Source organism: Mus pahari, chromosome 15 (genome assembly GCF_900095145.1).
Source record: "Mus pahari chromosome 15, PAHARI_EIJ_v1.1, whole genome shotgun sequence".
NCBI lineage: Eukaryota > Metazoa > Chordata > Mammalia > Rodentia > Muridae > Mus > Mus pahari.
In genome coordinates this window covers 38,227,598-38,245,129 of record NC_034604.1, presented here as the reverse complement: position 1 = coordinate 38,245,129, position 17,532 = coordinate 38,227,598, and the positions used below count along the sequence as shown (strand labels likewise).

The following is a 17,532-nucleotide window of genomic DNA, read 5'->3' as shown; positions in this document are numbered from 1 at the left end:
AAGAGATGAAGAAGCGAACAGCTTTTACCCTGAACGTGCTCTAGACTTCGAGGACAACCCCGAGTACCAGGGCATCCTGAACCAACCGGGTGATACGGACCTCATGGTCAACTTGAACTACCTTAGCGGTGATGAGCAAGAAGGAAGAGATGAAGAAGCGAACAGTGTTTTCCGTGAATGTGCTCTAGACTTCGTGGACAACCCCGAGTACCAGGGCATCCTGTACCAAACGGGTGATACGAACCTCGTGGTCAACTTGGACTACCTTGGCGATGATGAGCAAGAGGGAAGAGATGCAGAAGCGAACAGCGTTTTCTGTGAACGTGCTCTAGACTTCGTGGACAACCCCGAATACCAGGGCATCCTGAACCAACCGGGTGATACGAACCTCGTGGACAACTTGAACTACCTTGGTGGTGACATCGCCTTCTCAAGCCAAGGGAGCCTTCAAAGTTCGAGACAGCTACAGTTGGAGGGATCGGAGACCTTTGGTGCCAGAGTTACCCAGACCCAGACCCAGACCCAGACCCAGACCCAGACCCAGCCCCGGCGCACTCGACCACGGATCCGCAGAGGTCTCACCACCTCGCAGTTGAGCAAATTGGAGAGTGTTTTCCAAGAAGTTCAGTACCCCGATGTGATCACGAAGAAGAGCCTTGCAAAGCACCTGTACCTGGGAGAATCTGAAGTGCACCGCTGGTTTAAGACTAGAAGATCCAAGTATAGGAAAAATCAGAGACTACAAATGCTCAAATGTACCCCTGAGGGTACCCAAAACACCTTTGACTAACATTTTTTGAGAAGCCCTGGAGTGCCATCCTAGTCCAGGAGTAACCTAACTCATTTCAACAGTGAAGATCTGAATATTAAGAAAGAAAAACAAGTTGTTAGTTCCAGGCCAGACATAGCTACATAGGGACACTCTGACTTAGGAAAACCAACAACTGTGAAACACTTGTCTCCCCAGTCTGTATGAAAAAGAAGAACAACATACAAACACCAGAAACAACAACTGAAGAAAAAGGTCGAGCAAGTCATGAAAACAAAAACAAACAAGGAGAGGACTGGACAGTCTAAGGAACCAGGCTGTATTAGAAAAAAGAGTTTGACCTCTTCCATTCTCACCACGTAGTTTAGACTCTCCTTGAACTCACAGAGATAGATCTGCCTGCCGATGTCTCCCATGTGCTGGGATTAAATGTGTATGTCACTAGACCTGGCTAACCTCCAAACTTTTAAAATGTCATCATCATACCCATTTTAAATTAAATAAAGAAATAAACAAAACAAAACAAAACAAAAACAAAACTTGGTTTCTCTGTGCGGTTATTGGGGACTAACAAGGTAAAAACCAAATATAACCACCAGATTAATTCACTGCTTATATTTATGAAGAACTCTGGGAGGGGGGAACTGGGAAAGGAGGAGCATTTGGGATGTGAATAAATAAAATAATTAACTAAAAAAAAAAAAAAAAAAAAAAAAAAAAACCCCCCTTTTATTTTTATTTTTTTTAATAAAAAAAAAAAAAAAAAAAAAAAGAGAGCCACTCATTTTCAGGCTCAATGGGATGTTATCACTGGCTTATAGATCATAACGAATAACCAGTAGAAGTAAATTTCGCCTCTTGGGCTGATATGCCACAGTAGGCATCGTTGCGATCTCAGAGTCTCAGCAGTGTCTTGAGAATGGAGGAGGTGAGCTGAGTATGCAATTCCCTCTGACTTGTGACCAAGAAAACTAATTAGTGCAGTGATAGGCTTTCTTCCCATGTCTCCCCCAAACCCAAACTTAATGAAATCTTTTCACATGGAGGGAAATCACCCTGTTGGCCTGATGGACCCACAAGTGTTAGAACTGTAACCCCTCCCCTCTTTCCATGTGTTCAGCCCCGCAGCCAGTGGCCCCAGCTCTTCCTCTGCTGCCATGGAAGCCAACCTCCTCCTTGTATTGTAGATACTACAGGGCCTGTGGTGCCATTGCGAGATTGGAGAATTCTCCCCACTGTGGCTTCTCAGTGCAGATGCTCCCTGGCTCTACTTCATCCCACCTCCTCCTGACCTTGGAAAGATCTGTTCTGTATAAGGAAGAAGAATTGGGGCATTTTTCCATTTGGATGAGTTTCTAGTGCATATTTATTAGATTCAGCCTGAGCTGAAGATTATATCACGTCATCTAAATGAAGGCAGCTGCTCTCCTCAGAGTTTTCCTGCTCTGCTTCTGCAAAAAAAAAAAAAAAAAAAAAAAAAAAAAGCAAAATGAAATCTCCTTTGGGTACAAACAGGGACAATTTTCAAATCTTCCAAATTGCCAAGCTAGGCTGAGCTTTCTTAAATGACACACTGAGGAATGTCCGTAAACCCACCGAGAAATGTATCTCCCACTCCTCATTATAGAAGCTTGCCTTTGCAGTAGACAGAGACAGTCACGGGAAATTACACTGGGTCAAACACAAGAGAAGTGCTGCCTCAGTGGATACACCTACAGCAGAGCTCCTCTGGCCCTCAAGGACCATTAGAGGAATCAGAAAGGTGCTAAGAACCACAGGACTAGGGAGTCAGCTGTGAGCCTGTGTCTCCAGAAACAACTGGGAAACTTCGCCCATATTAGCACCACCTTATAGCTGTCAAAACAGAACCCAGGCAAGAACACTAATAGATATGATAATCCAGAAGAACAAAATCTCATGGGACCTCAACCCCTGACAAAGAATTACAGGCAACAAAGGACTGTCGAAAAACACAAAACAAACAAAAAAAACAAGAATTAGCCCCTCCCAGGTGACTGGTGAAACAAATTAGTTAGCCCTGAAATTATGTGCATACAAGCCCCTCCAAAAAGACTCAACAGGTTAATTATATGTTTTTGCTATTACATATATGTAACAATTATAATTTAAAAAAAAAAACAAAAACAAAAACAGGCCACCGGGTCATGCTTTTGAGAGGAAGTGAAGGATGGGTATATGGGAGGGGTTGGAAGGAAGGAGGGAAGGGGACAAGTAATGTAATCATATTTGAATTAAAATAAACAAAAAAAAATTAAAAACATATTTACTCTGTATTTAACTATGGTCCAAGCAAAAACAAAGCAAGGGTCATTTCCTCATTGGAGTAAGCCACAGCTGTGCTGTGACCAGAACATTGTGACTCATGGGAGCAGTGTGTTAAGAGTTTGACCTTGATAAACTGGCTTCATCCTGGGTTAGCACATGTGACCAGAAGACGGTTTATACGAGGCAGAAGATGTTTGATTATAAACTTTAACCTTTATGTGCCTTGTAAGGGAGGACTCTCACTGGAGCCTGGAAGAAAATATGTCCAGAATTCAATCAATGAGAATGGCCGATTTGGTTGGTTGGTTTGTTTTTCTGAGACAGGGTTTCTCTGTGTAGCCCTATAGCTGCCCTGGAACTAGATCTGCAGACCAGGATGGCCTTGAACTCAGATATCTGCCTGCCTCTGCCTCCCAAGTGCTGAACCCTTGGCTTTCCATTGATTGATTTATTTGTCTGGAACAATTTGGCCCACCGTCACTTAATCCCTAGACACACCCAGAGGTATGCCTCAACCAATCTAGTCTCCTAGGCGATCACAGATTCAATCAATTGTGGATAGAATGTTAAGGTGGAGGAAACTGTTACCTGTCTAGCCTGCCATTTTGTGCTATCATTAATGCCATAAGGAAACTTTCTCACATGTTGTTACTGTCATCACTAGGATGTTCTGTGCTTTGGTGTTCTTGGAAGCCAATCACAACAGAAGTCAGTTAGAACCGCTTTGTATTGTTAGCCACAATAAGCTTGGACCCGAACCAACCACTCGGCAACGCTTCCTGCACCTGTGCATGAGCTTTTATGGTATTTGCCTTTATAAGCTACCCCTGGGATGGACTGCAACATAAGAGAGACACCTGAACCTATTTAGAATAAGACTTCCATTTTGAGTAGGGGTCAAATAAAGTTTAAATTCCCAAGACATCTCTGGGAACTGAAACCTCACTTGACAGAAAGAGGCATATATGTGGGTAACTGACATCCTGGTTAGCAAGTTGAGGCATGAACTTTAGACAAGGTCCATCCTGTTATGACATGAATGTTAGACGAGTCAAGTCCCCAGCTTCAGTTGAATACCCCAACCGATGTGAGCAGGATAAATGTACAATAAAGGCTTGTTCCTCAGGAAATCCCCTAACTTTAAATCCTGATTGGTGGAATATCTTGGCACAGATCTTTGTAGATATCAGGCTTAAAAAGTCCTACAGGATTTTGACTCAAGGTCGCAGTTGCCCAGTCTGACCTGAGGCCCTAAACCATCAGCAGTTCTGGGGTAAATGTTCACTAAATTAACCCTATCTGACTGAGATCAGTATTCTGTGGTTTGTGAGGTGATAACTGGATCTCAACAGACTGACCACCAAGGTTAATCACCACACAAAGGGACTTCCCTTAGCATCTCCCTGAATTTAAATTGCTAATAACAACACAAGAAAAGAGGCTCAACAATCCTTTTAATACTAACACTCTACTTTGTAGTTACCAGGTGAGACAGGCTAATTTCAGCTGCTAACTCTCTTGCTTTTCCAGGATCTTCCAGGCCACAAGGCTAAGGAGCTAGCCTTAATAATTTCAGGGTGTAACTGCAGACAACAGCAGCCTAGGGTTCCTGTCACCACTGTGTTCAGCAGCCAACTGCTTCTCCATAAACCTTGTTCACCGGGATGAAAATAGTAGGAGTCAGCCATGAGAAGAAGCAGGCCTTTCTGTCATACCTATAATGTAAATAGGATTTTAGCAAAACAGTAACCCAGGTGATAGTGTCCAGAGGCATGATTTTTCTTTCTGCTTGAATTCTGAATTCATTCATCTTATTCATGTATTTAAATTACACAAACCTAGAGGCAAGGCTGATATTAAAACATGAGTTGTCAGAATTTGAAACTGTAGATTCTCATTAGGCCAGAATAGGGTTGTAAATCTGCACCTGGACTAATAGAGCCCAGATGAATCTGATAGAGAAGGCAGGTGACCAGAGGCCTGGGGGATCTGGCCCTAAACCTTAAGCTACATGGCCTTAATCCAGGTACTTAAATCAGAGCACAGCATGGAGCAGATGTTCAGTACCTTTCATTGAATAGAAATACAGGAAAGATTGAACCAGCCAGCAAATCAGGCAAGGAGATGTTCCCAGAGAGCAGGGTCTGAAAGAGGTGAAGAAGAAGTGACATTTTACTGGTAATGATACTCTTATCAAATGATTTGACTTTTAATAATAATAATAATAATAAGAAGAAGAAGAAGAAGAAGAAGAAGAAGAAGAAGAAGAAGAAGGAGAAGAAGAAGAATAAAAAGAAGAAATCAGTTAAATATTTAAAGATTCAACTCTATTGCTCCAGATGCAGAGAAAAATATTTGCCCAACATATAAATTTTATTCTTCTCCCCCTTGAATGCATTTTAGCCCAGATATAATTTTCCCAAATGTTGGCTGCGGTCATCTAAGAACATTCTCCATTTTGTTTCTCTTATTTTAGGAGCAGGCACGAATGCTGGAAATGGGGATAACTGGCCCAGAAGGCCACGTTCTGAGCAGACCGGAAGAGGTGAGTTTTGTGGGGGTTGGAGGGGGGCACGCCGCAAAAAGCCAAGATGGCGGTGAGGGTTGTTTTCACCGGTGTTTTCTGGGAGACTGGTTGTCACAGTCCTAGCGTGTCACTCACTTTACATCTGGAATGTTTTGTTTGGCCCTGCCACCTGCGCCTCATCCACACATGGTTTAGGCACAAGTGTGGCTGGAAGAATGCGATAGAATCTATGATTCAATCTATCATTGTTGGGAGACTTCTCACAGAGAACTCTTCTGGCTAGAAGGTGTAACAGAGATGCTCATCTCTGTCAGTTGCCTTACACTTCCTAGGCCTTCAGTAGGAGAGCTGTATCTCTCAGTCTTTGCTAATCATCCACAATTCTAGAGACATTCTATGCACTTTTTCGTATTGCAATGAGTCTTGCAAAACACTGACAATGTGGGAAGGAGGTTGAATAGACTTTTCACAGTCAATATGCCTAGGGATTCTTGTCTCTTATGTCAGCAACTGCTGCTGGCACAGGGCTCAGACCTTGGTATTAATTGCCCACCTATCTAAAAGAAAGGTTGTTCTGAACTGCCACCTTGTGTTATCTCAAGGCTCTCTGTGTCATTCTTTTTTGTTGGTGGTGGTTTGTTTGTTTGTTTGTTTTGTTTTATTTTTATCTTTGATTTTTCAAGACTGGGTTTCTCTGTGTAGCCCTGGCTGTCCTGGAACTCACTCTGTAGACCAGGCTGGCCTCAAACTCAGAAATCTGCCTGCCTCTGCCTCCCAAGTGCTGGGATTAAAGGCATGTGCCACCACTGCCCGGCTAAGGCTCCCCTTGTCAATGAAGCTAATCCTGTTATGGCAAACTCCACTGAAGAAGCAGAACCTAAACATTTAGTTCTTCCCTCGTCTCTTCTACAGCATTCAAGAAATTTAAATGTAACACGGATATAGGGAAGGTTTCCTATTACAATGGGGCTGTACATTTTTGTAAGCTGACTAGTACACTTGTATCAGGTTCATTCAGGAGATGTAGAAGGTGGCCAGCTTTCTAGATGGTGCCAGTCTATACTATCTGTAAATTAATGATGAACATTCCAGTCCCACACAACATTTCTGAAAAAAAAAAAATGTGCCCTAATGATTCCAGGGTCTTTGTAAGAGACACTATTCCTGACAGTGTTAACTCCAGGCGTTATCTCAGGTATTATTCAAGATCCTGCCATTTAAGGTACTGGCATTGCATGGGTAAGGCATCTAAAAGTTAGAGGTCAGCCATGGGCTGATCATGTTTGAAGGACTGAAACATCATTTATGTAGTGTTAGCTGGCCACAGTGGTCAACACTGTTTGTGAAACTGGAAATGCTGGTCTCTGGAGGGACAGGCTGGCAAGACAGATTCCTTTAGACACAGCCAGGGGATTTCACAGCTAAGTCTATTTTCGTCCCTTGGTTTGTTTTTTCAACCTTGCTCCACCCCCACCACCTCAACCTTTCCCAGTCCCTTCTCCTTTTTAGTAAGAAGGCCACTTAGCTGTAAATCTCTCCAGCTCCAGAAGCTCTTTTGAGTAAAGTTGAATCATGATGTAACCTTCTAAAGATAGTCACATCGTCGAAGTACAGAAAACACTTCGGTGCTCAGAGGGAGCAAGATCAAAGGGGCCAGGGCTGAGGTCATGGGGCTGCTGAAGCGGTCGGCAAAGGTATGAAGGGGGAGTGAGCATAGGAAAAGTCAATGCCTTTTCAGTTCAAAGAACCACTCTCCCCCACCGGACGTAATCTCAAGTGATGCTGTTCAACAAGCAGAGCAACAGGCACTGGGCATATTCTCCAGTGTGCAGTGTCTGGGTGCCTAAAGGGCTTTACATGTACCCCAAAGCTTTCTGGAGTATACCAGTTCCTCAAGCCGACTGAACCGCCATCACCATGGAGTGACTGGTTTGCATTATGCAGCCACTAGACATCTGTAAGCCATTTGAGGCATATTGGTTTTTTTTTTTTTTTCAAGTATTGGTTTATGCAAGCTAACCCAGAAAGTCATATCCATATGACAAGGAATGGCAGCTGATTCAGTGAGGAATCACTACTGTGTCTCTCTACTCCAGGCTGAGCTGGACTTGCTGTGGGGTTTGGGGCAAGAGTAGACTTCGCATTGGTCAGAACCTGTGACCAATCATCACGCCGACGGCCAGTGTGCCAGGCACTAATTTCTCAAAGGGTTTGATTGTTTCATCCTCTGTCGTGTCAGATGCCAGGACTCTCTGGTTCTCCCACTTAGGCAGGAAAGTGGCACCACTGAGAGGTTGTGAGGTCTACCTGAGGTGACCTGGCTTGTACATAAGAGAACCAGGATTCACTCTGAGTCACCCAAGGGAGCCTGGGCTCTCCCACATCTCACTTGGTTAATCAAAGTGTGGTTAATCAGTGTCCCTCATGTATTAAGTACAGCTGGCTTAGTTGGCGTGTTTGAAAGCATGAACTCTATGTTGGAGCAGGCTAGAAGAGATCAGTAGTAAAAAAAACAGTGGCTGTGCTGGGAAGCTTGGGAATTATTCTAATAAGGAATCCTACATAGAACTAACCCTTTGCTGACCCCATAGCTGCAGGAAATGTCTTGCTATCCTTGAGTTTCTGATGGTCTTCATCTGGGGATAATGGGACTGCGCTTTCCCAGAGACTTTGCCCTGAGATTGGAAGTAGAGGTGCTTTTTTTTTGGGGGGGGGGCCTTTATGCTAACTATAGGAGAGGAGAAAGGTACAATGACAGGTAGCGCCCTGGACACCGTCCTATGCTATTCTCCTCCTTTGTTGAGGGACAGAGATACACAGAAGCCCAGGAACAGAACAAGGAAGATGAATCCCAGAAGCAGATTCGGGCTGTGTAATTTCAGATCCTCCTGGGTGGTTCTTAGCCTCATCAAAGCACTTTATCACCACCTGTTATAGAGGCAGGGCCTGGCAAGGGTGAGGGGCTCTGCTTTACTGATTGCTGGGACTTGCTTTTTTTGTAGCTGGAAGCTGAGGCTGTGTTCCGTGCCATCACCGTCGCCAGCCAGACCAACTGTCCCCTCTATGTCACCAAGGTCATGAGCAAGAGCGCGGCTGATCTCATCTCCCAAGCCAGGAAGAAAGGTGATCTGGGCTCCCAGGGTGGTGGATCTCCCGCTGCGCCATGTGGGTTCTCCCTTCCTCTCCAGGCTGCCCAGTGTAGGAGAAATGGCATCTCTTCTGTTCCTTGCCATGCTCTCTAGGAAGCCCTGTCTACAGCTGGAGTTCTGAGGTTTCTTCAATCTGACAAATAAGTAAAGTGAAGCTCAGGAGGGTTAAGTAATTTGCCTGAAATAACAGCACAAACTAATTTCTCCAAGACTTAGTACATCTTCCACTCACTTTCCATCTGTCCTCTGTCAGTTCACATTATCTGAGATTCATAAACAGACTCCCCAGTCAATATTATGCTAAATATAGAAGTCAAAGATCCAGGTCAAAACTGGCTTAAACGAGCCATCAACAAGTAAAATATTGGTTGTAACTGGGGCATGGTTAGCTTGGTGGGTTTCAAGAATGACATTAGTACTCTAACGCTCTCATCCACTGTTTTCTTAGTTCTTTTATCTCCCTGGTGGTTCCATAATCATTATTAACCGTGACAGAAATAGATGATACCAGGGGGCATCTATTGTCCTCAATTCCCAGTGAAGGAAATAATGAAGAAGTGGCTTAAGCAAGCATCTAAGAATTTGTGATTCTCTTGCCTGGGATCTGTGTGCATCTCTGAATCAAAAGCTGCCCCAGAGACAGAATCATCTGGCCAGTCCTGAGAGCCCGTCACAGGGGTGTGGTGACTCCACCTGATCATTCAGGTCAGAACAAGTTATTTTAGAAAGGAGGGGAATGGCTTTTACACTGTGGTCTTCATGACCCAGGGCTCTGTCCTCGTTGCCTTTCTGCCTTCTGCAGTGCTGTCCACTGCTATTAATTTAACTAGGGCTTGCAGTGTCTCGAACTCCCTGTTCAAAGCTTTATTTATTTATTTATTTACTTATTAAAAAATTGTGCCTTGTCCTTAGTGATAGTTTCTTAGGCTCAGTGTGTTTGAGAAACTAGAGATATGGGCTGTGCTTGATTGTGAAATAAGACTCCCCAGGCAGTCATGCCTTGTTACTGCTGTGTGTTGATGACCATCTGCTAGCAGAGAGACCTAGTGATTCATCAGCTAAATGGTTCTGAGGAATATCCATGTCAGAGTGACTATGGTGCTGAGGGGCAGTCCGGTTGACTTCTGGCCATGTTTTTCAGCTCTCTGGCTTTCTGGACCCTTTTCCAATGGGAGAGGAATCTTTCTAGGTGTCCAAATGTCTTCCTAGAGATGAGGTTCTGGGGTATTTCCCACTTTTCCATGTTAATGGAAAACCTGCTGTTTTAGGTCTCAGCAGTTAATGATCCTACTTCCCTGGATAAGAGGCATTTGGGAGAACCAGGAAAGCAGTTAGAGTCTCCTTACTAGAAGTGAGGTCTGGATAGGAAGAGGGAAAAGGAAGGAGAAAGGAAGAACAGGAGAGACCACTACACTCACCCTATCCACCTGGTACCTTACCTCATGTGCCCTCTGCTGGTGTAGCCCATGTGAGCTTTGTGCTCAAAACAAACTGCCCTTACTTCATATTCACGATAGAAACTTCTGCTCATTAGCCTTCTGACTTGAGATTGTCTGGTAAGGAGGACTCACACAGCTGTTCTTCCAGGGATAAAGGGATGTGTAATTCTGGGACAAAATAAGGGGCTGTAGATATTGAAGCTATGAACATCTTTTGGGCAACTATTGGAAGATGGAAGATGGCTTCCCTGTGGACTTGTTCTTGTTCAATTTCCAAAGGATCTCATTATCTATCACCCATGCTGCTTAAGACCCCTGGTTCTCATAATTGATATAAAAAAGCTATAACTTAAGACTGGCAGGTATGTGTGTGTGGGGGGGGGGGTGTCCCTCTGTGTAAAAGCACTTGTGTCAAAGAATAAGGACCTGGGCCAGTCTCTTCTACACACACACACACACACACACACACACACACACACACACATACACTGTGTAATACAGTGAAGCACTGACATGAATATTATAAATACTGAATTTTCAAACAACGCTAAGACATGTTATACGGGCATTGTTATCATGCTGTTTTGAATGAAGAAATTCATGCAATCAGCTGGGTGGATCAGTATCCAAATTCAGATATAAATGAGAATGTTACTTTCTCCAACTTCTATTCTAAACGTGGTCCTAAGGAACAGTTGGTCCTCTCAAGGAGGTGTTTCTTATAATTGCTGAGTGTTTTCCTTGAATCTCACTTCTTCATTTCTCTGTCAGTCTTTTTCAACACCATCCCATAAGACAGCGATGCATATGTTAATCACTGCTAGTCTCTCTTTTTTTTTTTCTGTAATAGATACCACTAACCAATAATCATGGATATCATCTAGTGAAACTAGACACATTATTAGAATTTATCCTACCTACTATTCCAGTTAATTATTAACAGTTTTTTGAAGTTGAAACAAGTCAAAACCTCTTTATAATGCTGGCTGCAAAATGTCATAGAATGTGTTTGTGCAAACTCTGGAGGCAGAATGTAGAAAAAGATGAAAGTCAAAAAGTGTGTAAGGCTTGTCATCATATGGTTCTCCCAAGACGCTGATGTAAAGAAATGAGGGGCCAACCAACTTTAAGGAAAAGCAGTTCCTTCTGAATCACTATCTCTTTTTTAAAAGTTTAACATAAGCCTCATACAGCATTTAAGGGCCCGTTCCATCTTGATGCATTCAAGATTGCTAGGTCTCCAGTTCCAAGTCACTGTTTGTCAAATTGAAAAACGCATAGTCAAGGAAAACCATGATTAAAATATAAAACAGCAGCAACAAAACCACGTAAGAGCCCTCTATCCTACAGAATGGGTTTTACCCAGTAGGGTCAAATCTTGTCCTTGGACCAGGAGGAGCTGGCAGTCCCCAGCAATGTGAAACACACTTGGGACTTTGGGCCTCTACAGTGGAAAAGGGTAGACAGGAAAGGAATTAGTATAGGAAAGAAGACTCGACCAGTTAAGCATCTGCCGTGCCAGCATGCACAAGCTGGGCATGGTGGTCCTAGTCTGATAGTCATAGCTCAAGGGGTGGAGACAAGAGAACCCCTGGACCTTACTAGCAAGCTCACCTTGTCTAGTCAGTGAGCTGCCAGTTCAGTGAGAGACTGCCCCATATAGTAAAATAGAGGACAGAGAAGGCATCCAACATTGGCCTCTGGCCTCTACACTCATGTACACACTTTATGTAGAATTACATTCCCAAATGGTTTGTACATATACATGTGAGCACACATACAATTACTAATTATTGAGTATCTACCATGGGCCAGACCTTTCATGCATGCTAAGTCCTTTCAGAAGTCTGGGGGTACAAGCAGTGCCATCAGTTCCAGGACATAATGCTTTGACATTTTAATATCTCCTATAATCTGCATAACCAGTATAGAGTTTTATTTTTTTTCATGTCAAACATAAAGTGGCCTCAAAGTGTGGGGCTTACAGTCAGGGCTTACAACTAGTGACTCATTATTGTGAACATTTATTCATTCAATCATTCAAAACATTGTTCATGTTTAATAGAGAAAGAGACCTAAAATAAAACCGGGAATAGAAACTTGAACCCCTGGGTTGCCTCACCCCAGAGACACAGTCTTGAGCAAAGTTATAGTTCTGATTAGATATGCTGGACCAGAGCACTACACATCTCTTACAAAACTGATATCCACTCCTTCCAGGAAATGTGGTCTTTGGCGAGCCCATCACTGCCAGCCTGGGAATAGATGGAACTCATTACTGGAGTAAGAACTGGGCCAAAGCAGCTGCGTTTGTGACATCCCCACCTCTGAGCCCTGACCCAACCACACCTGACTACATCAACTCCTTGCTGGCCAGGTTGGTGTCAGAATGCCATGTATTCCGTGGGATCATCTTGGGGCCACCTGGGATGGGGGCTGTGGCAGTATTGGTCTGGGTGGTAGATGAGTGTCTACAGCATCAAATTTTCCAGCAGTTGTGAGTACAGAAAACTGGCTCTTCTACATCGCAGTTCAACTAATGACACAGTTCCAGTGTGAATAATGGTTCTAGCAATTGATGCCTAACTGGGCCAAGCTTGGGCTCTCCCTTGTCCCTCATAACAATTTTATGAGTGAGGCACAATTTTATAGATTAGGCAACTGATGGTCAAGGCACTTAAAAGCTATTTGTCAGGACTCAAAGCATTGTCACGATGACACTTAGTCAGCAATTATAGGGAGATTCAAAAAATCAGGCCACTGGTAATTTGAGTCTTTGCATGTTTACAACTTAGTTTCTATTTGTATGTGTATTTATACAAATGTGCACATATAGGAGTGCATGCTTGCCTGCTTATCTTTATGTGCACCCTGTGTGCAGGTGAAAGCAGAGGCCAGAAGAAGGTATAAGATAGCATGAAGCTAGGATTAGAACCAGTTGTGAGGTTCCTGATATTACGGCTGAGGACCAAACCTGGATCCTCTGCAACAATAGTGAGTGATCATAACCACTGAGCTAGCTCTCCAAACTCCCCTGAGTCTTTGTAATTGGCCGCAGAAGACATGATCTGATTCAACTTCCTCACTTCACAGATGGGTAGCAGCCCAGAGAGGAGAGGAAATTTAGCCAAACTCCTACAGCTTAGTAGGAGATAGAGAGATTACAAATGAAGACATGATTTTTGGTCCCCCAGTATTTGCCAGCCATCTCTCCTAAACATGTGCAACTTTATCCTTTTCCAGCGGGGATCTGCAGCTCTCTGGAAGTGCCCACTGTACCTTTAGCACTGCCCAGAAAGCCATTGGGAAGGACAACTTCACAGCCATCCCTGAAGGCACCAATGGTGTGGAGGAGCGTATGTCTGTCATCTGGGACAAGGCTGTGGTAAGGGACTGAGGGAGGGTGGCCCAGGTAGAACTATTCATGAACCAAATCAAAGACTCAGGCACTAAAACCTGCCCCTCAGGGAGTCCCTGAAGACTATGTTTGGGGTGTAGGTGAGGTCTACAACCTACTGAGATGTCAATGGATGTTGCGGGATGTTTGATCACACTGTGTACACCAAGATTGAGTTATTTACTGGGAAAAACCTGTTTTTTCTTGTGTGGCTCAGCCTTAGCATACAACTTTAATCCAAGAGCTTTCTGTTTATTGTAAACAGGGTTCAATAAAGTCAACCATTGGTCAAGAGGCAGAGCAAGCAACCAGAAAGGGAGTGAACATAGGAAAAAAAAAACACAGAGAGTAAGAGGAAGTCAGAGGATGAATACAGAGAGACACAGAAAATAGAAAGGAAGGATATTTGGTTTGAAGGGTTATTGAGAAGGCATGGAGAAGGAGAGCTTAGTTTTAGAACATCCGCTGTGGATGAAGGTCATCAAAGATCATTTGGATGTTTTCTCTGCCTCCCTGACCTAGCAGGCTCTTAGCCCAGCATTTGGCTCCTGTGCCTTTAGTAGCAAAATCAAATGTTTGAAATTTTGTTAAAATCAACACCCAGAGCCAGGTGGCTCATGTAACTTGGGAATTCACCTTCTAGGAATGACTTCTAGGGTCTAGAAACTTAAGACAGCTTCCATACACACCATTCTGTCATTTGATCTCATGATCTGTGCGTAAAAGGATAGTGAATCCATTCTTTGTGTTAGAAGAAGCGTTATAATTTCTTTTCAAAATGTTGGACATGACGTTTTGAAATGGCAAGCAAGTCATCTGTCCCTAAAGCCACCAAGTCATAGCAGGAGCATCCCACATTGAAGGCTGGTGAAAGGAGATTGACTCTCAGTGTCCCTTTGCCAAGTAGCAACTTTTTCCCCCCTGACTGAATCATAAAGATTGATGAAAGAAATAGCCATATCAATAAAGACATTCCTGAAGATTTTAGTAAAATCATATTAAATTCACAGTTCAGTCCCCTCCCTGGTACTGCAGTACCAATATAGTGTCTCTGAACTAACTAATGCCTCCATCATCTACATCGGCAATCCAGTAAGCCCCTTGTTTGTGGAAATTTAAAGGCTAGGTTTGAAAGTTAATGCTTTCCATACCGAGGCTGTTTATTTTAAGAAAAGAGAAATTATAACCTTTTGGTCTCTTCTCTCATGTGGTTGGCTTTTGTCTATTTTTGTGAGCATTCTGTCTTTATGAATTCTTTATCTTATAAATCCTATCTTAATGTATTAAAAAGTAATATAAAACATATATGCTGCATATGATACTCTTGTCAATATGGAGCCTGTAACTAGTCCCCTAAGATTAAGTCACTAGTGATAATCATACTTGACTTACTATATAAGAGAATTCTGTTATGGTCATAGGGCAACAAAATCTACAACACACTTCTCAAAACATCCTTATCATTTAGCAATAATACCTTTAGTCTTTTAATTGATAACATGATACATTCTCAATAAAGGAACATCAGACAAATACATACATTAAAGAATCCTCATAATTCTATAATACAGGGAAGTCCACTGTCACCATCTAAGCTAGGTTTTGCATATGTATCCTTTGAGCATACAAATAGACACATATACCTAAGGGAGGAGCTCACACTCACATTGGTTTTTAATGTACACTCTCTTTGATCCTTTTTGGAATTAGTAGAAGTAAATGATTAAGTAAGTATCATGAAGATAGCTAGAAAAAGTGCATTCTTTAGGGAAAGCCTTAAGCCACACATTTCCATATTTTCCGTGTGAAGTTCATACTGCCCAGCTGACCCTCCTGGATAGATGGAATCTGGACTCACTACCTTTGTACTCCTGGGCCTTTTGGGGGGTGGGGGTCACTTTGTTCTGGGCTCAGAAACCTTGCATCCAATAGATAGAGCTTTATTAGACCTGGTGACAGGCCCAGTTATGCACCCTTTGTATTTCAATAGGCCACAGGGAAGATGGATGAAAACCAGTTTGTGGCTGTGACAAGCACCAATGCTGCCAAGATATTCAACCTGTACCCTCGGAAGGGGAGAATAGCTGTGGGCTCTGACAGCGACCTTGTCATCTGGGATCCGGACGCCTTGAAGATCGTCTCTGCCAAGAACCACCAGTCGGTGAGGCACAGGCTGGTGGGATGGAGGCTGTGTGTGTAGAGCTGCTTGTAGGGCAGACCAGTCTCAGAGACTCAGATGGTCTGTGGTAATAATCTTGCCCGGAAGAGCTCTTTATTTTGTTTGTGATTCGTTTTATTTTGAAAGCAAGGTCTCAGGCTTGGGCAAGCTTTGAATTTGAATTGCTAATCACCCTATTTTTGCCTCCCAGGTTCTGGTGTGACAGTAAACACTCCCATGTCCAGTTTACCCTAACTTTTATTGGCATAAGAAAACCTTAAACTATTGGTTTCTTTCCCCTGCTTTCCTGAGTGAGGTAGTCATTCAGGGATGGGGAGGGGGCACAGAGGCAAATCCTCTCTGAATGCTTGAGGATTACAGAGGATCAAACAGAGTTAGTTTTGAACAAAAAGAAAATTAAATGTTTTTCCACTCCAGTTCTCCTAAAAGGTTGAAACCTAAACCCAGTGTTATGACCCTAATTCCTTGGTCATAAAAATAATATCTGAAGTGGTTATGTGCCAAGCATCCTGCTTCCAGTTCTCTGAATCTCATGACCAGTGGACACTGTCTGGGTGGACACTGTTGTCTTCTTTTTGTAGTTTTGCCTAACTTCTAGAAGAGCAGAGAAAGTATAGGACTGATGTAGCTGGCAATGGTATTCAAACCTAGGACCAACCAGTATCTCTCACCATGCAGTGTTGTCTTCCTGCTGAACAAGAGAGGAAGGAAGTGAGAAACCCTACTCTAGGTTGTAATGGCCTTTGCTTCTAAATCACAAGGTGCAATGGAATTCTGTACCAGCAGGAGCCTGAGGGCCATGTGTCACTGAATTCACCACTAAGCCACTAAGTACAGGCACACTGTGCAATGTCCCCGGGGAGGGGGGTGTCTTGTGGCTGAGTTTGTGATAGGGCCAGCAGTAGAAATAGAATTCCAATTAGAGATCTTAAAAAGAAGCAAGGCACTTTGCTTTGCTTGAGCCATCCCTCTCCAGGATATGTCAGTCTCCTGTTATTTATCAAGGCACACAGGTATGTCCTGAGCTTGGGTTGGCTTTAGTATGTGACTCTGTCCCTGGTAGCACCAAAGGAGGGTCTGAAACACAAGATAACCCCATTCCTCTGTCTTCTCTTCCTACACCCATGGCCTGGCTTTGTCCCCATCCCTGAATCTAGGTTGCCGAATACAACATCTTTGAAGGGATGGAGCTGCGTGGGGCACCTCTGGTGGTAATCTGCCAGGGCAAGATCATGCTGGAAGATGGCAACCTGCACGTGACCCAGGGGGCTGGCCGCTTCATTCCCTGCAGCCCGTTCTCTGACTATGTGTATAAGCGCATTAAGGCAAGGAGGAAGGTGAGTACCAATGAGGTGTGGGATTTAGAAAGGATATGGAGTCTCATGCAGCCCCTGGGATTCTCATGGACTAGGCTTCCTCAGATCCTCCCAGGCAAAACCGTAACAACGGTTTGGCCTTGAAGCAATGATGGGCAGAATTCAAAGGCTTTAAAGAGGACTTTTAAAAATGTTTGGCCAAAGAAAAACTTTATTTCCCCAAATAATTCTTACACATGATGATAGTACTTCAGTTTAAAGTTGGAAATATTTGATGTAATGATAGTATACCTTCCTAGAAAAATTGTTCCCAAGAACACGTTGACACCCAGCCATCTCTCTGCTAGCCCGCCCAAAGTTGCTCTATTCGGTAAAATGCCAACAGCTTTTAAGTACTGTGCTTCATATGAAATCTCTCTCTCTCTCTCTCTCTCTCTCTCTCTCTCTCTCTCTCTCTCTCTCTCTCTCAC

At 43.5% G+C, this 17,532-nt stretch overlaps 1 protein-coding gene across 2 annotated transcripts in view; it reads left to right on the top strand.

The window, feature by feature from the left end:
• Dpysl3 (dihydropyrimidinase like 3) overlaps positions 1-17,532 on the top strand; it is a 110,461-nt gene that overhangs the window by 86,443 nt on the left and 6,486 nt on the right. For both annotated transcript variants that reach the window (XM_021214147.1, XM_021214149.1), the window contains exons 7-12: positions 5,532-5,600; positions 8,585-8,705; positions 12,391-12,547; positions 13,414-13,555; positions 15,558-15,728; positions 16,904-17,083. In XM_021214147.1, the coding sequence (XP_021069806.1) occupies positions 5,532-5,600; positions 8,585-8,705; positions 12,391-12,547; positions 13,414-13,555; positions 15,558-15,728; positions 16,904-17,083 (840 nt within the window). The remainder of the gene's footprint in view (positions 1-5,531; positions 5,601-8,584; positions 8,706-12,390; positions 12,548-13,413; positions 13,556-15,557; positions 15,729-16,903; positions 17,084-17,532) is intronic.